Below are 24964 nucleotides of genomic sequence, written 5' to 3' on the forward strand. Positions count from 1 at the left end.
TTCCTCGCCCTGGCCGGCACTGCAGGCCCCCGCACCGCCGGGCTCCCCCACGCTGCTGGCCCCGATTCTGCTGGGCTTCCCCCGCTGCCAGGCAGCCCCACCCGTCGGCCTTCCTGCTTCTGCCATGCTCCCCTGCACTGCTAGCCCCAGTTCTCCCGGGCTCCCCCGCCCTGCTGGCCCGGGCTCTGCCGCCCCCCCGCCCCGCCCTGCTGGCTCAGCCTCTGCCGCCCGCCCCCACACTGCTGGCCCCGCCTCTGCCAGGCTTTCCCACCTCAGCCGGGGCCGGCCGGGCTCCAGCTTGGCTTGGGGCTGCCGCGGGCTCTCACTTCCGTGTTGGCAGCTTTTAGAATTTTGTTAATGTATTAGCCGCCCCGGAATATTGGCCGCACTTCCGGGTTTCCACCAAAATTTTGGTCAAATTGGTGCGGCTTGTATTCGTGAAATTACTGTAAAATTAGCGGAAGTGGGAGAGACAAAGAAATGGAGGCACACTCTTCCTGCTTGTTGTACAAGTAAGTCTCACAACACTGGCAGGCATCTACAATCAGAACAGGGTAGAGCGACCATCAGAAAGTACTGGTTTTAGGAAACGGCCAAATCATTATACTTATTTGTGGTTGAATTTTCTAACATTTTCTAATTAAAAAAAAAAAGCACCTATTGGAACTCAGATAAAACAAAACTAACCAAAGTTTTTTCATCTAAAAAGGCTTAATTTTGAAAATTCAAACATTACATGCAAAGTTTGAATGAAATGTTAAATTCAGTGTTCGAATTAATTTATCTACATCCCCCCTGCTCTAAAATACCATCAGAAATGCTAAAATGGCATAGATCTGCTCACCATTTCCAGGATTCACAGTCAGATCATGGGTGTCAGCTAGTACGATTTGTCCCTTGGCCATCACCTATGTAACAGAGAAATCTTCCTGGAATTGTTGTTACCAGTGTTGAAAGGCAGGAGAAGGAATGTTCAGTGGGTTAATTGCGAGAGTGCGACCAACACCAAGAAGATGCTGAACAAGTGCCAGGCTGGAATTTACTGAGTCTTCAGAGGCAAAATATTTTCTTCTAGGAGGATCACATTGATCGTACTTATCTTTTCTTTTGTACATATGACATATATAGATCAGGTTGAAATGCATTTTGCCTCTAACCACGCGTAACTTTGGGTGTCATCTGTGCATTTCTAACAGTTTGGACCAGACTGGAGGTAAAAAAGTCTCCTCATTCCTCTCTCAGTTGCATCATGAAAGAGTATGAAGAAAAATTTCACCAGGACTAGTTTTATAATTGCACAGAGCTGGGACAGAAGACCACAGGCTGCAAAGAATAAGAGCTTGAACAAGGTATCTGAAGTCAGGCAGCAAGCAATAGCCTAAATGCTTCTTGTAATTCCCTCATTTCTAGAAAAATATTCTTTTTGCACAGTCAAAAATGCTTTTAATTCAGTTACTTTTGATATGGAATATTTATTCCATAACACCATATTTGAATTTCAAGATGTGGGATCCACATCTCTAAAAATTGAAGTTCTCTCACTGTTTGTTTACCCCCTGTATGTACATATTTAAAATCAATTTCCTCAGGCAACTGGGATAAACAGGTATCTTGTCCTCTCGTTAATTGTTAGCAGTCTTGAAAATAAGCACATAGACATCTATAGCACAGGTTTCTATTTTCTTTTTTGAATATCTGCCTAAGTCCCCTGACGTTCTGTGCAGTCCACCAGAAGTGTCTGTTCTACTGATATTTTTATTGTTCTCCAAAGCTAATCTTGTCTTCTCTGCCAGTGTCATTAAATGGGACACCCAGAAAAACAAATTTAGAGAGAAAGACATTCTATTTGGATATTCATTTGCTTCTTCCTGTTCTCCCAAGAGAGACTGACATGTCATTGTTTGGTCACAGTTCAATAAGTCTCTTCTCTAATCCCCAAAATAACCAAATTCATAGTTCTTAATGCCAGCATATTACAGTCTGTTCCAATTACTGTGGTGCCCCAAAATTCTGCACACAGAAGACAGAGAAAAGAGAAACATTAGTGAAGTGTATTTAGTTTGCACTGTTGCAGGCCACAGTTTCCATTTCCAATGCTCTCCATCATTACTGGCCATCTAGCAGTGCTCTGGTTGCCCATCATGGAGCACAGCTACAGGTGACACAGTACTTTCTGTGGCCACAGACCAAAGTAACCCCAAATATGTCTTACCAAATAATAAAAGACAATTTTCTTCTGCTCTCCCATGGCCTCTGGTGTGAGGATATAGTGCACCTGGACTTCTACTGAGGAGCCACAACTTAATGTCTCAGGCTTTGGCTCAATTTTGAGGAAGCTCTTGCTGAGGGAGTAGGAGCGAGTTACTCTGCGCGTGGCGTGCTCATAGGATGGCGTCATCCAGTCACTGTCATAACAGTTCAGTTCAGGTTTATGATCTGCCTGAGAAAGAAAATAAAAGGTTTATAGCCAAACCAAATCAGGTATGAAGTCACATAAAGGTTCACAGATATGTGGATATGTTCTGTATTTCGCATTCTTTGGAGATTATGGATAACATGCAGAGAAGAAACAGGGAAGTGAGGTGACCCACCAAGAAACTTGCCTTACTTTCCAACTAGCAGAAAAGACTGATAATCCATGGATAGACATTTCTCCTGCTGAAGAGAAAGATAGAGGCTTACCCCTGTCTCTGCCACTCACTCGGATTTCCAGGGAGAGTTCTGTGAAGCTGATAGTGTCTATGGAAAACCAGGATTGTCCCTGCTCATCTGTAGTGTAATTCCCCTTGTATTTGTTTCCACCCACAGTGATCGTGATGGTTTCATTGGCAAGTGGAGCATCAGTGCCATCAACCAGTTTCACCTAACAAAGCAATAACAAAGGTTTTCAGGTTTTAGGTCAGCAACAAAAAACAATTCCCAAAACAATTCCAAATCCTCTTCCCTCTTTTCCTCCTTGTCAGGCAGGATATTTCTTGATAGAAAAGAACGTGGAAAGGTGAGAGACATGCCCTGAGTTGTCTGACGGAACAACTGAGAAAATTCTCAGCCAAACACCCCACTGAGCCCATGGAAATGATCTATTAGGATCCTAAGTTCCTCAGTAGTTTTAACTACAATCCATCTGATGGGATTGTGCACTTGTGTGTTTGCTGTGTCATTCATTGTCCATGCTTTCAGAAGTTCCCTACCATCCCAAAGAGTGGGATCCCTGGTTTGTACGCATGGTCCAACAGGTCAAAGTGGATTTTGCCCATGGTGGATGTAATACCACAGGAACCTGTTCCAGTCATCTCTATTCCTAAGACAAAGAACAGTAAAGAGGGATTATTAATGAATTTCTAGTAATGTTACTCTACCTTCCTCATGTTGGCCAGTTCCTCCTATTAGGGCCTGCCATCACTTAGCCTTCTTCACGTCCTACATACCTGTGCCATCCTCTGTGATTTTGCCTTGTACCTCAATGCTCATCTCATATCCCTTGCGTAGGAGCTGAAACACCTTGGTCTTCACCACACCAGAAACACACCCATGAGCATCTGCCTAAGCGAGGGATTGGAAAGAAAATTGAAATTCTGTGAACAAAGTTTGTGCCTTGAAGAATGAGACTAGATACCCCAAGTCTAACATGCTTAACTTCTATTCATGAAATTCCAGAATTTCTTCTAGGGTTGTCTCCAAGACCAGAACTTGTGTTCAGCCTCCTTTCCTAGTTTTTCATCCATGCATTTTTTGTGTTCTGTGAGTTACCTGACACACAGTTTTTCAATGGCCACACCGGTTTCCTTGTTAATTCCCTTCTGCCTTAGTTCTGTTTTTCTTCCTATTTCTTTCATTGTCTTCTCTCTTTATTTTGTCGCCCTTTCTCCTGTATTTGACCCATACACAATACCACCTCATCTTTGTTCCTTGTTCTCTATTATTTTCTCCTCATCTTTGCTCCTTTCTCAGTCAGTCCATCTCACAGTTAGAGATTTCCTTCAAAGAGTCTTTTATCAGTTCATGGAACAATACCAAAGACCTCATGGCTGGCAGCTGGAGGTTTGTCACTAGTTTCAATGGGACCAGGTTTTCATCATCAATTCTGTTTCCAGTTTAATGATCCCTCTGATAAGAATGCCTTCCTCTGAGATTCTCTGCTTTTTCCTGGAGGGAATGCTGTCTCTGATGACCTACTATCTCCCAACATATTTGATATCTCTTGAGACAACATTGCCCACTAACCCTCAGAAAAATCACTAAGTTTTGATCTTGGGACTCACCCGCCTAGTGAATTCTTCACACACAGATTCTGCTTCTTTTCCGTAACAACTTGAAGCAGACTGGGAAAATTTCCGGCATACTTGGACTTTCACTGAACCAGGAACAGGCTTCCCATAGGTGTACCTAATCACAAGGTGTGAAACAATGTATGGGATAGGGAGACAATCAGTCACAGTCACACTCAGATATGTGTCCTTAAAAACATCTGTAGGTGATTTCGTAATACTTCTTAAAGGCTGATTAATCTGACATGTTAATGATTTCCATCATTCCCATAGTGACATTCTTCCATTATCCATGGAAGATACATTCATCCTATTCTAGGTGGGATGTCTCTGAAGAAAAAGGTTGACTTCAGAAAATTATTTCAGCCAGGAGCATTCCTGTATTACAAACTGCTCAGGGTTCAATGAAGAAATGGAAAGGCAACCAGGTACTCAGAAGGAGTGATTTATAAGTTAAAAATGACAACACTGGGTTTGCATCACCAATTTGAATGATGTTTGATCTGACATCTTGATGTATTTGAGGGTTCAGTATTGACAGAGAAGCTCTAACTGAAGAAATGTAAAGACAGAAAGGGAAAATGTGAAATAAACTGTAAAGAGAAAGATGCAGATTTGTTTGACATAGTCTTTTAAAAAATACAGGAAAGACCCTTCACTTTGACTGTTCAGGCCAACCTGCTGGTTGGACTGACAGAATTAAGTGTTCCCTATATGCCTGGGAAAAATTAAAAAACCCTCCCCAAGCACTTCTTTTGGTCCTCAGCAAAAAGGCAGAGTGAAGGATAAGCAAGAGAGATTTACTGGAGCTCTGTGACTCACAGACCACAGACAGATACTGGAAGCTCGTTGTCCTTAATAGTGATCATCTTTGGGACCTTCACCAGGACCTCGAACCTGGGCAGCACTAGATGGAAGAGAGAAAGTATGGTATGAGAAGAGTGAATGAGAGCTGTGTACTACACAGCAACCCAAGCATAGAGCCACGATCATCTTCATATGAACTTCTCTGTGGTTTTCAGTATAGAACTCTACCTCTTCCATAGGTTTTCTCAGCCTTCCCCACTGTTTGGGTTCAAAGGTAATTAAGGAAGTTTGTAGTCCTTACCTTCCCTTATTTGCAGCACAGGCTTATGTGGCACCAGACAGCTGAGCAGATCCCTCCCGTGTCCTTTCAGAAAGACACACTGGTCCTGTGTGTTGTGTTCACAATGCATAATCTGCAGGTGGGACTTGGAGCAGCACATTCACCACCTTTGTAATTTGCCACATTGAAATGCCCCAAATCATTAATTCTCTTGGCTGATTCCTACTGTTCTGGAGAAGCAGAGTTACTCCTACACTCACTAAGATGTACCATGGGATATCATCCTGCATACCCAGAGAGTTCAGGTGAATCTAGCCACAGACTCTCAGATCTATATTTTCAAGTGGAAGAGGTAGCACAAAAGCTCAATATAAAGAGGCACAAGTAAAATACGTATTTTTCTCCTGAGTATTAATTTACATCCCTCTTCCCATATTGCATCCTGCAGCCCTACATCACCAACTCATCATGCCCAGGACTGGACTGAAGCATGTAATGTCTTGCTTCCAGGTGGTGCAGCTGAGGGCTTTTTCACAGTGCAAGGAAATAAGAGCAGAGTGGGTGCACATCCAGGAAATGGAAAATAACCCTGGGTTATACAGTTTAGACATAAATTTGCCTCCAGGATGGGAGGCAAGGCTCAACGTTTCAACCCCAGGGCACATTTCCTCTAAAGACTGTAAGAGAAATAGCAATAGGAGATATTCATAGGAAAAAGACTAAAGAACAAAGGAAATAAAAATCAGTTTAGTAAGAGGCTAACAAAGAGATATATCTTTGATTTTGTGGGGCATTCAGAATGGTCTTTGTGAGAAGAGGAACAGGCCATCCATCACCATGGCAGGTTGAAGCCTATAATTTGTGGCCAAATTATTCACCATGTTCACCATGCCTGGCTTGAAGCCAAAAAAGCCATCTCCCATGGACTTCAATGGCAATCTATGGCCTGCATATTCCAGAAGCAGCAGCTCCTGATCAATATTTGGTCTTCATAGAGAGTTAGTGGAGGGCCTGGGAGTGTGAAGCACTGGCCAATCTGCCTTCTCAGATGTGCACTATGGTCAGAATACACATCTACAGTCACCTAAGAAGTTTTGTTAGAGAACTGGGGGCTAAAAGGCTCCCTGCAGCACCATATCCCACCTTACTCAGTGGTTCCTAGCAGTCTGTTTGTAACATCCATGGATTGTTCTTCAACCACAAATTTTCTACCAAACATGTTTCTAAACTTTCACAGAAACAAGGAAGAACAAAAATAGAGAGGACTACGAATGGAATGCAGATGATAGAAGCAAAATAGAGTCACCAAAATACTGTCATCTCTTATTTCATATCTAGTGCTACTTGCAACAAGCTGTTGGACTGGAATCAAGTAGGACAAAGTCAGCTGAAATTGGTGCCACAAGCTAAGCACAGGAATCTGACATGTCCTGTGCTCCCAAGAGCACTATGAGCAAATACAAGCTCAGGCAGGTTGCAGAGATGCCGTAAAGTCAGCAACCACTTCTGATACTTAGCGCTTTCTGGCTCAGCCCCTATGAACCCCACTGCTGTTATATTCAGTCCCTCTCTTCTCCATGTTCCCAGGAAATTCCAAATTAAGTGGTCAGAGTAAAACACATTACTGTCAAATTCCTTTCCTTACCAAATTCCTCCACACTGAAGGAGTGCTCCACATGGGATGAGAAGCTCTTCTGCACAACGATTTTGTAGGAGCCTTGGATGGGATCCGAGGTGAGGGGGAAGGAAAGCTGTGTAAAGCCTGTTTCTAGTTCCACCCCCTGCCACTGGTACACACGGTTCCTCTGGGGATCCTGCAGGGGTGGGTAACAGTGTCACAAGACAGTACAGGAGAGTGCCAGGGACAGAGCAGTGCAGTGCCCACTGTATGCATATCCCAGCTGGGAAATACCTATCCATAATTATTAAAGAATCTGTGAGGTTCTGAAAGAACTTACCTGTCAATTCTGCACATCTTGCATGCAAGGAAGCTTTTAAACACTTTTAATGCCCAGGGGTGTTGTCTCCCACTCAGCCCTACCTGAGGGTGGGGTCAGGAAGCTAGGCAAAACAGGCAGGGTAACAGAAGGGAACAGAACTGATATCAGAAGAAACTGGAGCATATGGAGAAAAGAGGGAGGTTTCTGCTTCCTTGACTGACCATACAGTTTTGTTTTTCCCCTGCCTGGAATGAGGACTGCTGAAGTACCAGTACAAAATCTGCAGAGGACTCAGACACCTGACTAATCTCTGGGACCTGAGAAATGTGCATGTATAAGAGCCCTAAGCTAGTGGTCTGGTGGGGGAATGGTGACAGGAGCAGAGGAAAGTATACTTCCACATATGGGCATCCAGTTGAGAGCACTCCCTTGTGTCTCCATTCTCTGAATGCTGGAGCTGAAGTCTCCTCCAATCACATTAGTATACTGCTCATTATTAACTGACTATCAATAATTAATCCCCCCTCAGCCCCAAATTTCTTGTAGTAGTCACTGAAAGAGCACAGTGGTTCTGCATGGTTTAATGCATCCTTTTCAGGTTCCTCAGCAGGACGGTTAATGTTTACAGTCTTTCGTTTTCTGCCTGCTCTTTACATTGTACCTTGGCTGTCGCCAAAAGTTTATTTACTCTAGATAGGTGTGTGACTCAAGGTATGTGACTATGTGCATTTACCTCACTGAGATATTATCTCAGGGCTTAGGGAAAATGGAGATGTGAATGGCATCTCCCAGTTGGAGGTCATCAGGCAGGGGGCAGAAGAGGGGGCCATGTTCCCAAGAAGCCACCTGGGAGGGTGGCACAGTAGAAAAATGCATCCCATGGCTCTGACCATATCCTCTTCATCATCACCTTCCAACCCTGCTGAACAGCTCACCACTTACTGTGAGGGACACCACTGGGTTTCCCTGGAAGAGGAATTCAAGTAAACGTTTACATAAATGTTTACATTTCAGGCTGGGCTTGTGAATTTGTTGCCATTCCTGTGATGTATCTATAAGGAAGGCCTGAAAGCCAGTTTGTTTCCTTCCTCAGGAGGGTATTCTATTTTTTAAAAATTACACAAAGGTTATGAAATTACTAATCTTGTTAGGCAAAGACATATTTCTGGAGGCAGTGGAGAGGACGTATTTGTTCTTGCTCCTTTCATGATATTACTGTACTCAGTAAAGTATCATCTCATTGAAAGGGAAGGGACCCCATGGGACAGCCCTAGCCAAAGGGAGTTCTGAGCTGCTCCCCTCGGCCTGCTGATCCACACCTCCCACTGTCTTACTCTTCTTTCTCCAATATTCACAGATCGTCAGCGTCCTGCCAGCTCTGCAGCTGTTTTTGGAAGTTTGTTGGTGGGAAGAGAGAATGACAGCACTCTGAAAAGAGGATACCAAAATGGGGCACAGCCTGGTTTTGGCCTACCTTATGTCTCCTCTGTTGCGATAATTCTCCAGCTCTAGACAGAGATGGTGCAAAATGGAGACAGCAACCCCACACAGTAAGGAACAGTAAGAGGACTGACTACATAGGACTCATTAATCACATCAACCAAAATAAAATTTGTGCACACTGGTTTCAGGGCCTGTCCATGAGCCCTCCTCATTAGTTTTTTCAAAAGAAGATATCTCAAATAATAATTGTAAATTCTGGGTTCTCATCTGAAAAAGTGAGTACTTGAATCATTGAAACATCCCTCATATTAACTTTTGCTTGCCACTGAAGTTCAACCATGAAAAAAAACCAACAGACAAAAAAACATGCTAGGGAAGACAGGGGATGTCTACTTACCTAATTTTGTTTCTTTGGTTTTGATAGCTTATTTAACACTGGTCTCTAATTTCAACCACACTTGGCAGACAGAAACTCTCTGTTCTGACTGGGAAGAGGAATAAGCCATTTTGATGACCTCTAGCCAAGTGTAGTTCAGTTCACAGCATGGCTTGTAATGGTTAATTAGTTTTCTCCTACGGCTCATTCTGTGACCAAATAATCATTGTTGGAACTTATTTCGATGCCCAACTACTCAGCCTTCCTTTAACCAAAGGGAAAATCTCACATACCCATGATTTTCCCCTTGCCCCTCAGCCTGAAAACACCACTGGGGACTGGTACCTCTGTGCCTGCACATTCTTCTGCAAATAACAACGCAGTTTTCCACTCACCTGAACATAGACAAAGGGAAACTGTGGGGAAAGAGCAAAAGAAAATCAATGTTAGAAACATTAATCACACGGAAGTAATTTCCAGATTTGGACTGAAGGGCAGAAGAACAAACTTCTTAGAAGTCCTTTGGGTTGTTCCCTTTCTGTACTTGCTCTTTTTCCTTGGTTCTTGATAGCTAAGGGAATATTTTCTATGATATTTTAGGGCCCTGACCTTTTGTCTTACCACAGTATGAAGATGTGATGAAGCATGAGTTTTCAAAGAACTTGTCTGCATGAGGAGCTGGTTGTCAAATAAAATAAGAGGTGGGCTTGCACCCCAGACCAGTTCCATAAAACCTAATTCTTGCCATGCTCCTCTCTAAGCGTGGGATTGTATCCACTGCAGAAACAACTGCACACCTGTCACTACCAGGGGAAACTTGTCCCACACATTTTTTTCAGTAATGAGTTTCCTGCCCACATGCTTAGCTACATACATTGATTTACAAATATGGCTTTAAACATCTACATGCTTCTGAAAAGGGGGATGTTTTTTTTCAGTCAATAGAGACAGGTGGAGTGAGTGTGTCCTAGGATAGAATATGGTGTGAGAGAGTATCATATGCTTTAAAGGCTGTCTTCAGTGGTTCTGGATGATAACAATGGTGTTAATTATATCTCCTGGCTAACAACAAAGAATTAAGGCTCTACCTTCTCATTCAGTGGGTAGAAGTCTTTGTCCAGAGAGATGATCCGAAACTGAACTGAAGAGTGTAACAGAAAAAAAGGAAATTCCACTGTTAAATTTGTAGCCATCACCAGGAAATGTCAATATTTCAATAATTTATAACTCAGATTCATTCCACAGATCAACAGGTTCTGAATTGAGATCTCTAAGTAATAGAAACAAAATTACTTCAGGTGTTTTCTCTTGCAGATAGTGAGGGGCAGATAAATTTAGAAGGATAATCAGGTCTTGGCTGAATTGAATTATCTCTTGGGAGTGCCTGTCCTGCTTTGTTGATTCTGGTGCAGCCAAGGGAGACTCTGCTTTGCAGTCATCCCAGTTTTGTACCTCTACTTGAGTAGAATGGATTGGAGCCAGCCTACATCTGGCTGAGATGCTGTGCCTGGAGAATGAATACTAGGAATGATGAAAGTGCCAAGAAGTAGACCTCAGCTGACAGAAATAAGATTTACCAAGCACCTTAGATCCCACTATGGAAAAATCTGGAAACTAATACAAATATGGCACCTCTGGAGAATGGAGCCCTGAAGATCTTATGCTGTCAGAGTCAACACTAGCCCAATTCCCGGTACCTGTCTGTCCAGGCTTGTAGATGGGTTTGTCTGTCTGGATGAAGACCAAGCTCTCAGAATTCTTGATCAGCACTGACTTGCGGCTCTTGAACTGCTGTGTGTCCCCTGTCACCGTCACAGTGAGAAATGCCACTGATGTGCTATTGGATTTTGGAAGCTAAGGAGAATGAAGAGGATAACTGCTTTACTGATTCACCCCATTGCACTGAGTATTGAAGCTAGCTGGGTCAGGAAGTTCCCTAAAGGGACAAAAAAGACTCAGTGCAGGGAGCAAGAAAAAAACATTATTGCCTTCCTCCATTTATATAATTTTCTTTGAGAAATATTGAACTTGATCTTATTCTATCACATGATTTCTCAAAAAGAAAATTAACCCAGATTCATTAATTAGGATATGGAACCTGTTTACTTATATTACTCACCAGCCAGCCTTCTGCAGTAAAAAATTGTGAATAGGCTCCAGAAGCAGCCATACGACTTCATGGACCTCACTGTCTTTAACAATTCCCCACCTTCTATAGTTTTCATTCCATGCTGATATTTTTCATCTCAGGCTTACACATATCAAACACGGGGCACATTCTGTCAGTCAAAGTTCCAAAGGACTTCTCTAAGACATGCACACAGAGAAGCACTATGTGGAACACAGCATTGATAATGGGGGAAGATTAGCCCTCATAAGACTACCACAGTCAGTTATCCACATTGAGTTAATTCTTTTGTTTGAATTAGCTTACGGGTCTCTGACTGCAATGTGTCTTATTTCTCATTCCTGGACCGTTTGGATCTACTACGCTGTATCAATAAACACAAGAGATCATCCCACAAGGATGAGAAACTCACAGAGAAAGGGATGCAGGTGAACACATCTTTCTCTGACACCACGTCATCAATCAAGCTCCTGTTCTCCCCAAGGTACTCGAGTGTGGCACTCAGCGTCACAGACTCATTCAGGTGGGTCAGCTGAACGCAGACTTTCTCTTGAGACTCCGTGTGTATCAGAAAGGGCACTAGCACCATGTACTGCCTGTGAAGAGAGGGAAGCAAGAAAAATCAGAAAAGTGAAACAGTTTTGAGGCAACAGTATTAAGTGAAGGGAAATTAACATATCAGCATGCCTAATTCATTGCCATCCCTGCGAACTGCAGCACATATAACATGAGCATTCATTTTATTTTGGGTTTATACATATTAAATGGTCTAACTAATTAGCCTAAAAGCAAGAAAATGCTTGCAGTTGAAGGAACAATTTCTATGCTAATAGAGAGTGCTTTACAAAGGATGTTTTGTTTGGCTTCACAGCAGGGAGTAAGGACAGTTTGAAAGGTTTCAGGCTGTTAATTGAATTTTGTATATCCCACAATCTCCTTTTGAGACTCAAAGGCATTAGCTAAAAACAGTTGAAAAAAACCCACCCACTTGTCTGGCTGCTCCAGCCTTTGCCTATCCAGGTTTCCAGATCCTTCACATGCTGAGCAAAGATGCGAGTGCTTGCAGTTTGGGACCTTATTAAGACAAGCACACAAAGGATTTCAGAATGTACTGTTTTATTGCAATTCAAGTGTACTTGCATCTTCAAAGAGCTTTTGACAAAGGTCCCTCACAAAGGACCCTTAAACTAAGCTGCCATTCAATAAAAGAGATCATTTTACTAATAAATCAAATTATTAATTCTGTCCTGGATTAATTGGTTGATAGACAGGACAGAAGGGGTAGGAACTAGTGGAAACTTCCAGAGTTTGTGTTGAGACCCCTGCTATTCAGTACATACCTAAAATGACCTCAGAAGAACAATTTTCTCATAATTGTGCAGGACAAGGAAATTCTAAAAATTAGCTTGCCTATTTGTGGAAAGGATTTTTTTTATATGATAGAACTTTGTAGCAAAAATAGCAAATGAACTGTTCATAAAGGGAAAGTAATAAGCGAGTTCCTACCACTCAGACTTGAGCATTGTTGGTCATTCTTGGAAAATTTTCAATCAGTAATAAGTAACAGACAGACTGCTGGGAAGGGTTCAGAAAGGAATAGAGGAAAAATCTGGATGCATCCATCCAGAGTTACATTTTTGCCTGGACTCCGAGCTTTCTGGGGAGTCCTAAAGCTATTGTGGAGGCAGTGGGATGCAGGCAGTCCCTGCATTTCCTTCACCATGAAGCAGCACTGTGACGAAATGTGGTGAGGAGCCTGCTGGCAACTCTGCTCAGCCAGTGCTGCTGCAGAAGCTGTGAAAGGAGGGAACTCCAGCCTCCCAGAGAGTGAGTTACAATTTGTGACTCTACTTTCTCCAGCGTTTCCTTTCTTCCACAACCTTCTTGCCACAGCTTCAGCCCTTGCTGCTTCCCCTAATGCCATTCCCCCTGCCCCTGTCAGTGGCACTGGCAATGTGACAATAACATCCAGTCTACAGAAAGGACAGCATGACCCAGTTTGTGGGGAATTTGGCCTCATTTCTCTTCCTGTTCACTGTTCTGCTGAAATTTTGGCCAACTCGCAGAACTTCCCCTTAGGCTGGCTTCCCTGCCTTTGAAACAAAGATATAAACCATACTGTTTATAGACATCTCTTTAGGTGTTTTGGGATGGGTTGTTGAGAAGAGACAGATGAATTAAATTACCATGAACGTTTTAAGTAACTTTGGTCACAAAATCCATGTATAGACATTCCAGGACAAAAAGCATCTGGGTTGACAAAAGCAACCTTAGCATGCAACAAGCTGCTCTGACAAGAGAGGCAGTGACTCTGACAGAGGCATGCATCAAGGACGAATAAGAGACCCTAGAGATGGTGGCTGAGGGTAAAATGGTGAGTTTGTCTATACAGAGAAGGTAATAATGTAGTTTAAGGTGAAATAATGTCTGTCTGTGTATTGACTCTCAGCTGCGTACTAGAATACGCACCCAGGCAAAGAAGGCAGTGAATTTCACTAGCCCAAATCCATACCTGCCAATTCAAGTGTCATTATGACCTTACACTTATGACCAAATGCAGAGTACTCCCAAGCATGTCCACTGCACTGCAAAACAGCTTATGTACACAACCACAGCAAGAGAACAATACCTTTGGCTGCATTTTTCCAGAATCATAGAAATTCTGTTTACAAAGGACCTCTGGATGTCTCAAGCCCACCTTGCCTCCTGGAACAGGACTTTTGCAAAGGACACCATAGATGGAGTTTCTACCATCTATCTGGGTCACCTGTTTCAGTGCTGCACCAGCTTGATGAATATGTTTTTTTCTACTATGTAATCTGAGCCTTAATTTTGTCTCCTGTCCAGCTGGCCACCTCTGAAACAGAAATTTCTGCACAAAGAAGTGATACCCCTACTTGCATAGGGCACAGTAAGCAAGTCTTGGTTGGAAGTTTAATTTTTGTCTTCAGTTCAAGTGTTGCTTCCTTTCTGTGTTGTATACAGCATCTCATCTATCCTGCATCCACAACAAAACCACTAACCTTATGCTACCTAGCAGTTCACTGTTTGGAACTGCTTCTTCTGCTGGGCTCCTGTCTTCCTTCTGTGGACCCCAACAACACCCCTCTTTCTCCCACCTCTCAGCCTTTCTTTGTTCCCAGAATGGGGCTCAGGTAAGGGACAAAAACTAGCTTACAAGAAAGATGGAGAGACACTTGCTGAGGGACAGGACAAGGGAGAATGGATTAGAACTGAAAGAGAATAGGTTTATTACATATTAGGGAGAATATTTCTTCACTCTGAGGGTGGTGAGGCATTGGTACAGGCTGTCCAGGCAAGCTGTGGCTCCCCATCCTGAAATGATCAAAGCCAGGTTGAATGGAGCTCTGAGCCACCTGGTCTAGAAAAAGGTTTCCCTGTCCACGGCAGGGGGTTTGGAACTGAGTGATCTTTAAGGTCCCTTCCAGCCCAGGCCGTTCTGTGTTGCCCATAGTTCTGAACAGTATGGTTTCATTCCCTTTCCCCTGATGTTGGGCAAGATGAATTAAGATTACTTAATCTTCACTACTTAGTAACATCAGATTGCTGTAGGGGGACTAGAGAGCTCTACCTGACCCCAAAGCAGACTTGGTTGGCTGATCTACCCAGAAGCACCCAAACAGGGCAGACAAATGAGGGACTGATGGTACCGCATGAGTCAAAGGTCCTGGAGGCTGACCCAGTTACAGCTTTACCCCAACCACACAGCGAGTGGCAGCAGTGATGCTGCGCCTTCTGCCAGCACTGTGGCAGTGCTCGTGGGCAGGAAATCTCTGCAGCGAGCATTACAAGACCTGTGCTGGTGAGAGCTGCACCACCTCTGTCAGCGCAGCAAGAGGAATGGCAAGGTCCCAACTAGCCAAGGTCCCACCCGGCCTGGAGGCTTCAGAGCAGCTCTGCTTGGTGGGCAAAGCTGGGTGGGCATGCCGGACTCATGCCATGCCAGGCTGGCCCTGTCCCGGGCCATGGGCAGAGCTCAGGCTGCAGCCACACTGCCACAGCCACAGCCCTGGCCTGGAGGTCCAGGGAGACCGCTGGCACCAGCCCAGTGCCAGAGGAAGAGAATCTAGGTCACAGATCCTCTCTGAGAACAAGCACATCTGATGCTGCCAAGGGAAACAAACTGGCAGGAGAAAGGGGAACAAACTGGCTTGAAAGCAACAGGAGGATGGGGAGAAGTAACTCAGGGATAGAAACAAGGACACTCCGGGAGAGGTAAGCACCTGGATTTCGGCATCATGGCCACAACATCCCAGGCCCTGACAGGCCTCTAGGCAGAAACATGCTTAGGCAAAGATGTTGTGAGGATCCAGGCTGGGACTGTCAGGCAGCTGCAGGGCAGGACTGCGGGCACTGTGGGCAGGGACTGGGGGGAGATTGGCAGAGGTAGTGCTGGGGAGGGGTCCCAGGGCTGGGGGGATTACAGCATGGGCATGGGGAGACCTCTCAGACCTGTGCAGGAAACTCAGGGCTTGGTTGTTAGTGGGAAGAAAACTGAAGGGAAAAGGGAGCACTTAGACCTCCCACCCCCCTCCGCATGTGTAGCTTACGGTTCTGTGTTGAGAGGAGCATTTCCAGGAAGGAAGAAGAGAAGAAGCAGGAAGATGTTTGGTTTGCTGGGCAGCTTGTCCTTCCCCATGGTGCAGAGCAGGTCGTGGTGAGCCAAGCAGTGCTGTGTTTACCTGCACCTTGTAATTCTCCTTCGCTCTGTGCTCTCTCAGCCTCTTTATAGCTGCTCTCTGCAAACAGCCCAGGGGCTGGAGGAGATAAGGGCTGGGGGCCAGGGCCCATCCGGAAACAGGGAGAGGCAGCAAGGAGGAGCTGGAACAGAGGGACAGTATTTGGCCAGAGACTCTGCAAGTGGGGGAAGGGTATTTATTTGGATAATGCTTATATTAGAAAACTCTGAATGATTCATACCCTGTTTTCCTTAACAAATCAGAAATCTGCAGTGTTGGGGATATGAACTGTGTTCAGCACATGGTAATATTCCCTGTGGGCAGCATCCAATCACAGCAGTCTGATTTAAATTTCCACAATATTTCCTTCGCAGTTCCTCTCCATCGGCACTTTAAAATACATTGTTTTGAGTTGGAATGATTGTCACAAAAGATTAATTTAATAAGTTAATACAGGTCATCATGAAAATTGATAAATTCCAGTCACAGCATGCTTCATTCTGCAAAGTTTCTTCTGAGCTGTACAGTCCTCACTGCTTTGCCTGGCAAAGATGACACAGAAATTTGATGTGTCCTACACCTCCAAGTTTATGATCACTATAGAAAACACATTTTCCCTTGAAAATAAAGTAATATATTGAGCTGTGTAAATTTAAACCCCTTAACCCAATTGTGATAGAGTTTCCTCTGATTTCTTTTCAGTTCTATTTTTTAGCTTTGTAGGTGACTGCCAATTGTCCAAATACAGAGTGGCTTGTTGGTGGCTGCAATCGCAGGAAGAAAAGGTATCTGTGACTGTTTGTAAATATTCTCTGTACTATCACAACTATCTGTACTATCACAACTAGTATATGTGGGAACCCTTGTCTGCTCCAGAAGTCTGAAGCAATTTTGGAACCTCTGCCACCAAAGGTAAATAATCCCAAGAAAGACACTCGTTTCTCTAATATGATCCTTTTCAGTCTCCTCAAGGGCTGTAGCACAACCCTCAAGGGCAAAGCCAAGCAATAAAGTCAACTTTAACCTTTGGCTTTGAAGAACAGGTATATTTGAAAAGAAAAGGCTGTGGAAACATTTCTTGAAGACTGGTATCATGCCTAAGGTGGTCTATGCACTTTCACCTAAGAACTCCTGTTGGAAATCACCAGCTCCAGCAAAGGAACATCTCTCCTTAGTGCCTACATCAACTTTGTGTGGTGACAGGTGATAAAAAACAAAACAAAAATACTGTAAAACCTAAGACTTGTATTAACAGCACTGCTAAACAAATTGTATTAGCTGTTCAGCTAAAGGCAGAAAAAATATTACAGAAGAAAAAAAAAAATCTGTATTGTTCTTTTAAAGGAAATCCAAATTATGATATTCATTTTCCCAGCCTGATAATCTAAAGCAAACAAACCCAAAGCAATTTATTTCATATGACAAAAAAGTATGATGGGAAAAAGTACTCAGATAAATCAACAGGAATAACAGCAACACCCAAAGACATAAAAAGAGGTTTGTCATTGTATAGAAGACAAAATACTTCACAGACCACAGTGAAGGGAAGGTCGTCTATCAGAAAGCTTCAGACAATATGAACATTTTACAAGTTGCAACAAGCAGGAACAGGAAGATACACCATAAAACAGCTTCATCAGCTAAACTTCAAATAAAACTGAAAATATCAGAATGAATAAAGATTATCCACTTTAGTTGCTTGTTGAATAATTTAACCTGAGAGAAGGGCCTGTTGGCAGATGAACTGCCTTTCCCAGACATGGACAGCTGGGCTGTCAAATATAACTCATATTTCTGTGCTGTCATATGAACAAATGAGTAAATTCAGGCATGGCAAAAACAACAATGAATTATTTTCATTTTAATTCACTTTGTAGATTAAATTACAAACCAGATTGGTAGCTGAATTTTATAAATGATCCTGTGACCATATTTTGCATAGTGTGAGGTGGCCATCTGTAGTGTAAGCCCTGTGCAAGGTATAGAAAGATTTTCTGTCTCTCTCATCTGTATTATAACAAACATCCACAGCATGTATAAACTTGGTCTTGCCTTAGAAGAAATTTATACAGTATGTTGCAAAACAGGCTATAAACAAGGCATGAGAAATCTACAGTGTGTCTGATACTTACAGCACACAGCACACACAGAGCAGGATAAATGTTGAAATACCATTTTAAAATCCCTCTAAGGTAACTAGTGAATGATATCTAATAATTTTAAAATATATAAACAGGAAACTGCTTGAATGTTAGCAGATATTTTTTGGCTATTACAGAGAATTGAAGATAATCCCTGATGTAGTAATGAATGACAAGCTATTTTAATTTATACTTTTGTAGTACTCAGAATTTTGCAAAGGACAGGGATAGAAAAAGCCAAAACATTTACAAATGTGTCTCAGAACAGCACTCAGGATAATCAATTATGCTCTTTTTGAGTCATACGACTCTGCAGATAAAAATTTACCATATAAAAAGATGTATTAAAGGCATATAGACTTTCTGTTTACCTTTGGCTGTTAAGTTATTGTCTGGGCTACCTCTGTCCTCAGGTACAAGCATCTTATGAAGGCACTTCTGCTGGCCCTGAGGTTATGTTCAAGTCAGGTTGAACAATGTTGCAGCCAGGCTTTCCTCAGAGGTGCACAGTGGCAGCAGCAAAGGCAATGGGCCAAACTTCACACAGAGAAACTATGAGAACATGGAAAGAAAAAAAAGTTTCTCCCAAGGGCTGTGTAACAACAGAACAGACACTTACAGGTGCTGCGAGATATCCATCCCCAGAGACCATCCACACTCCACAGCACAAGGCCATGAGCAGAAGTGCCAGTGTGGAAAAAACCCATACTCACGGTGTGCAGGCACTTCAGAGATTTCTCCCATTTAGATTTAAAGTTCACTTAGCTATAACACAGTAAAACTCCAGATCACTGCCTCCCTCTGGAGGGCTGCTCGAGGAAGGCAGCAGAAGGCTGTGCCAAAGCCACCTCCCTGTGGCAGAGCCCGCGCTGTCCCCGCCTGGTGTAACACCCACCTGCTGCAGGGGTGTCTCAGCAGGGGTTCACTCCTCAGCCCTGCCTCCCGGAGCTTTTTGTATGAGCCGAGATGGCCAAGGGGAAGGGCTTTGTGCTCTGCTCCTTTCTTGACTTGCTTGAAACACAGCAAAGCAGAGGTGCAAGGGAAAGGATTAAACATGACAATATCTGATTTCCTTGCCTCACACTCTACTAGGACTTTCTTGTTTGGTTTTCCTGTAGCATCCTCTATCTCAAAAACCTGGACAAACACACCAGCTGAGCTCCAGCTCTTCTCTGCACTGTGAAAAGGCTTGTGTCTCGGGTACCAAATATCTGGCTCAGCTGGTGTGTTTGTCCAGGTTTTTGAGATAGAGGATGCTACAGGAAAACCAAACAAGAAAGTCCTAGTGGAGTGTGAGGCAAGGAAATCAGATATTGTCATGTTTAATCCTTTCCCTTGCACCTCTGCTTTGCTGTATTTCAACTTGTTAGGCAGGGCAGAGCTGACATTTCAGTCAGGGAAAGGTGTGTGAGCCATGACAGTGTAACACAGCTGGAGAACACACCATTTATCAGGAACCTTTTGGACACAGTGTCCTGCTCCAGAGTCTGTCCTGGGAACAGTACAAGACCTCTCCTAAGCAGCCATGGGCTGTGAAGAGAGATACAGCTGTGCATCCCACAGCCAATGCACAGGACTTCCCAGATGTGCTTTACCTTGGCACAGACCCTGGGGACACACCTGGCCTTGACAGCAAGGACAGCGAGGGGAACCAGTGGGACCTGGAGCTTATCACTACTAGAGAAGTAGAAAACATCTGGCACAGTTATGCAATTGTTTCCAGTAATAACCCAGCCTTAACCTCCCCATGGGCAGTGAGTCAAAGGGTAGGAGGCTGAAAATATTTGTGGGGTTAGCACTTTAGCAGCATGCACAGAGTCCTGTCAATAACCAGTGGTGATTTTTATTCCCTTCACCTCTGACTGCCTCGTTCATATGTACCCTCTCTTGTCTCTCAAACAGGACTTCTTAAATCTCCCAGCTGCCAGATTATAGTACACAGTGTGACAACATGGGGTCCAGAAGCCCTGCTGAAATCATGTTCTTAAGGGAGATCCTAGTTTGCCCAGCACGAACAGTGGTGTGCCAGAAAGGAGATCAGTGTGCTCAGCTGCAGGGGTATCAGAAAGGGGAGGAGACTTTCCCTTGAAGGAGGCTGTTAGGTCCTGTATTCAATGTAATACCTTGCTTTTAGGATTTTCTTGACTTTCAAAAGGTGGCCCTTTACAAGGTCAAGCAGAAAGAAACTTTCTTTTGCTATTAGATATAGGATTACTTTACACTGTATTGTTTTTCCACATCGAAAACCCTCGAGGAAACTTTTCATTTTTGCTCTGAATAAAAAATTCAAATGTGTGAGTGATGCTCCTCAGGAAGTCATTCTCTGATGCTCAGTGTTTAACAACCAGTGGTGCCGGAGATGTGACCACCCTTCTGTGTCACCTATTGATGAATCAGAGGGTGGGGGTCACTTCAGTGCAGACAAACCCCTAATTGTCCACCAGGTACAGATGAACTCAACAAAGAAATTAGCAGAGAGTTGTTTCCTCAGAGCAATTTGACATCATCATTTGTTGACTGAAGGGACTTCTGACACATTTCTGGTTTTCTCTGATCATTGAATTGGCTGGCTATTACTCACACTTCATATTTGACACGGGTGCTGAGAAGAAGACCTGAGCATCTAAATCATACAGGTGGGGTCTTGCTGTGCCGTTGTTACTAGTTTGGCACTAATGCCTGTGACACTGCAGGGATCACAGAAGATTTGAGTCAAAAAATGGAGCAACCAAACTCCCTGGACTGAGGACTCCTTTGTCTGACTCTAGCTTTGTCTGACCCCATTTGAGGGGCCTAAGCAAGAGAATGCTTCTAACAGTAGAGCTCATTTTTCTCGAGAGACCCATTTTTTTTCCTCTAGATTTTACATCCTACTGCCTGCAGGATGAAACTCATCTTCTACTGTAAAAAAGTTTATGTTTACTTTTCAAAGCAGGTATGGTCATCATGTCTTCTTAACTAGTCTATAACATCAGCCTTCTGCAGATCCTTGAGTGTGGACTCCACATGGGCAGCAAATCAATTCCCACGGTACAAATAAACTCTACAAGGAATTATTTAACACAAAAGGGAAGTAACCTTGACAGAGCATTTTAGTCAAAGAAACTATGATGTGATTATAATTCGTTAACTCTTTTTTCTCAATAAGAATTGCATTTCAGAACAGCTTTGAATGCACTTCCAGCAGAACCATGCATGGAGCCATAGGACATCCAGAAGCTTTAGAGCAGGTACAAGGTCTCTGGCAGACACCCACAGTGAAGCTGGGAGTTTTCCTTTTATTGCAGTGTTGCTGACTCAGTCTAATGTCCTGCACAACAATTTCAGCTTTTTTAAACCGGGATGTGCAATACCAAGCACAGTAAGCCAGTGCATGTGCCTTTGAGTTGGCAGCAGTATGGTACCTCATAGCAGCTTTTGGGCCTGTCAGCCTGATTTTATCACATTTGAACAGTTTGCTTAGTCTGTATGTCTGAAAAATCAGAGTAATTCTACCTTCTGAGGCCTGGAACACTCCCCAGATCCCTGGCACCTCAGGGTTATCAGATGACAGAGGAAGAAATGACAGTCTAGTGGGTGTCCCTGGCTTGTTCAGTCAGTAATTAATATACTTGCTTCAGTTTCAGATGTGTGGCACAAAATCTAGAGATGAAACACGACACCGAGGTTCCAGACATCCTGGAGCTGCTGGAATGTGTTTTAAGTGTATCACTGTTCCCTGTGGGAGTGGAAGGCAGGGAGACATGATCTAGATGTAAAAATCTGAAGGGAGAGTGTGAGCATGGGACATTTATTAGATCTGACTGCAGCCAGCAGTTATCTGTCTGAGTCGAAGGGTGAAATTGGATAACAAACATTATCTTTTCAGCACGCAAAGGAAGAGATTGCAGTGGGAAATGAACATTTCATGTTTTAATAGTCAGGTTGGCCTAGCAGGAAGATAAAGTTTCAAAAGTATGATAAAAATGCACTTTCTTGTTTTTTTACAGGACCTTGTTTCTTCCCAGAAAACTATGTTTGGCAGAACAGAATAACATATTTGGCCAGACCTGAGAGCATTTTTATGAGTTCCATGTGAGATGCTGAAGCCTTAACTTAATTGGCTTTACATTCCTCAGGAAGACATACACCCTGTATCCACATCCACTCAGTCTGCTCTCCTTTTCAATCTTGTTACTGTAACTATTGATTTCTCTTGTTTTAGTCCAACCTGATGCTTATGTAAATCAAGTCAGTTGCTGTAATCTGTGCTGAGTCAGGGATGTAAAATTCACAGCCTTTCTTGCTTTCCTCCTCTTCCTCCTACTGCCAGTGATGTTTTAATTTTGGAATTCTGCATGGAGATCAGAACTGTACCCAAAACTATTTCATGTCCCACAAATTCTTCATCTGTGGAACTTAAGAAAGTGACCTTTTATAACATCAGTATCATGCATATCCTGCATGGTCAGCCCTGTGGATTTCTAAAACTTAAATTGTTTAGTGCATTTTACAAAAAAAATTATTAGGGGAGAAGGGTATTCTGTGTTGACCTGATGATTAATTTCTGCTGCGAAAAAAAATGCAAGCCCGGACGCAGCTTTTAGCAAATCTCCTGGTGGACGGGATCCTGCCGAAACACATCCTAGCCCTTGAGTAGCTGAGTAGTTTGCACTGAAATTCCTGCTCGGGCCCTGCGCGGCGGGTCCCGTTGTCCCCCCGGCTCCATCCCCGGCTTCATCCCCGGCTCCATCCCCGCTCCATCCCCGCCCCATCCCGGCTCCATCCCCGCCCCATCCCCACTCCATCTCCATTCCATCCCCTTTCCATCTCCGCTCCATCCCCCTCTATCCCGTCTCCATTCCTGGTCCATCCCCTCTCCATCCCCATTCCCAAGGACGAGCGGGGACCTGCGGCTCTGGATCCCGGCGGGATGGGCGAGGGCTGCTGGCGCCACTGCTGCTCCCGGGAAAGAGGAGCAGCATCCGCATTTCTTTCTCTCCGGATGCTGCTCTGCTGGCGTGTTAGTGTTTGCAGAAACCACTGCCACTCCAAGTCAGGGGATGACAAGAGGTGCGGGAAAACGGGCAGGCTTGCTGCTGGCAGCTGGTACCAAGATCCATCGTGGCCTGGGCTGGGCAACCTCTGGCCAGAACTGAGGACTGGGGGGCCAGGCAGGGTGAGATGGAGGATGTGGGCCCAGGCAAGCTGCCCCTTTCCTCCCCCTGTCCCTGCAGAGCATGATGCAGAGTGATGTCCACCCCTAAACCCCTACTCTGATGCCACAGGGGCACAGGCAGTGCCCCCGCAGGACAGGGAAAAGGTGAGGGGCTGCCCAGCAACTGTGAGCAGCGGGTGCTATCTCTGGATGTGGGGGCCTGGGCAGGATGTGTGCTGCAGTAGTGGCCAGTGGCTGTCAGCTGTAGCTGAGGGATGTGGCAAAGTGCTGCAGAAGGACAAGTGTGTTCCTCTCCTCATTCTCCCCCAGCCAGCAGCCATGACACCTGGACTGTGATCAAAATGCTTGTTCTGTGACACTGAAAAAAAGTCAATGCCCAATGTAAAAGAGAGGTTTATTGGTGGAAAGGTATACATGATTATGCTACAGAACTGGAGAGATGCGCTGTGAAAGGAAACACAGAATCAGACACTATCTCAATCAATGTCACGAAGACCCACTCTGATTCCTAAGGTGCAATGGCTCTTTCCAGGACTTCATGACAGAAGAAAACAGGCTGCTTGACCATTTGTTCAACATTTAGGGTGCTCCTGTTGGTGAAAATCCAAAAGAAAATAACTTCAGTGAGAACACAAACCAATAGCTGCAGGTTACAAAACACAGGTATTTTTTTCCCAAGATACAGGGTAGTCAGTTCTTTCTGTGAGAAACAGAAAAAAAGCTGGACCAAGGTCTTGCAGCAAGCTGTGCCTGGACTCTCAGAAATTGCTCATGGGAAAACAGCCAGTAGAACTGCTGTGCTGAGCAGGATGCAGATCTGACCTCCTGACAGCCATGCAGCATCACACCTCTGACTAGTTAGAACATTGCCTCCATGATTCATGCCACCCTTTGTACTCCTCAGACAATGTATTTACTGTCCCAGAAAAAGTTTCTGTTAGTCCATGTGGAAAACCTTGCTTGGACCTGGGAAGCAGAGGCTACAGAGGGAAGACTTTCAAGGATGGCCATGGGTAAGTGGTTCTTTGCTATGTATCTTTGATTTGAGGAAAGTTTGAAAGTATTTCCCAGTCTTCCCATTATTATGTGATTTACCTTTCATTCTAGAAAGTACAGTAATTTCACAACCATAAGGCACACCGGACTATAAGGCGCACCTCCAGGAGCCGGCAAATTTCGCAACTTTGTACATTATATAAGGCTCACCGGACTATAAGGCGCACTATTTTTTGCAGCGAGGCTCCGCCCCCAGCTCCCCCTGCGCGGTTGCTGGCTGAGGCCCTGCCTCCACCCGGTTGCCGCGGCACCGCAACCCCGCGGGCCCGCCTTCACCTGGCTGCCATGGCCATGCCGGCTCCCCCCCGGCTCACGGCTCACACTTCCGTGTTGGCAAATTTCCGAACTTTGGACATTATATAAGGTGCACCGGACTGTAAGGCGCACTTCCAGGTTTGGGCCAGAATTGTAGTCAAAAGGGTGCGCCTCATAGTCGTGAAATTACTGTAAGGTCTTCCATTGACGAGTGATGTGGTCCTCAGATTCCACTGGTGTCAAGGGACAGGATCTGGCCACTGTCTCTGCCTGCTCTCTGAGAAGCCTCATGGAGACGTCATTTCTTTGAGAACGGTTACTGTTCTACTCACTCTGCTTTTGCTGCTTTATACTTCACTTTCTTATCTGCCTGTTTGGTTATTTTCTGACTTTCACTTACCTTTTTGGATCC

General features: G+C 44.3%; 1 protein-coding gene and 1 long non-coding RNA gene across 5 annotated transcripts in view; one reads left to right on the forward strand and one right to left on the reverse strand.

Annotated features, from left to right (window-relative positions):
- Positions 1-16057, reverse strand: part of LOC117011519 (alpha-2-macroglobulin-like) — a 37587-nt gene extending 21530 nt beyond the window's left edge. For all 4 annotated transcript variants that reach the window (XM_033086962.2, XM_033086957.2, XM_033086951.2 and 1 more), the window contains exons 1-13: positions 15814-16057; positions 11655-11838; positions 10812-10968; positions 10203-10255; positions 9510-9530; positions 7001-7169; positions 5091-5175; positions 4263-4386; positions 3429-3543; positions 3192-3301; positions 2702-2863; positions 2213-2440; positions 845-908 (exon numbers count right to left, since the gene is read on the reverse strand). In XM_033086962.2, coding sequence (XP_032942853.1) covers positions 845-908; positions 2213-2440; positions 2702-2863; positions 3192-3301; positions 3429-3543; positions 4263-4386; positions 5091-5175; positions 7001-7169; positions 9510-9530; positions 10203-10255; positions 10812-10968; positions 11655-11838; positions 15814-15902 — 1561 coding nt within the window. In that variant the 5' untranslated portion in view covers positions 15903-16057. The remainder of the gene's footprint in view (positions 1-844; positions 909-2212; positions 2441-2701; positions 2864-3191; positions 3302-3428; positions 3544-4262; positions 4387-5090; positions 5176-7000; positions 7170-9509; positions 9531-10202; positions 10256-10811; positions 10969-11654; positions 11839-15813) is intronic.
- On the forward strand, positions 14936-22381 carry LOC117011554. Its single transcript, XR_004421016.1, has 3 exons — positions 14936-15478; positions 16645-16727; positions 21232-22381. It is a non-coding gene; the product is annotated as an uncharacterized LOC117011554 (long non-coding RNA).
- The last annotated feature ends 2583 nt before the right edge of the window (positions 22382-24964 follow it).

This window comes from Catharus ustulatus, chromosome 2, assembly GCF_009819885.2.
Source record: "Catharus ustulatus isolate bCatUst1 chromosome 2, bCatUst1.pri.v2, whole genome shotgun sequence".
Lineage (NCBI taxonomy): Eukaryota > Metazoa > Chordata > Aves > Passeriformes > Turdidae > Catharus > Catharus ustulatus.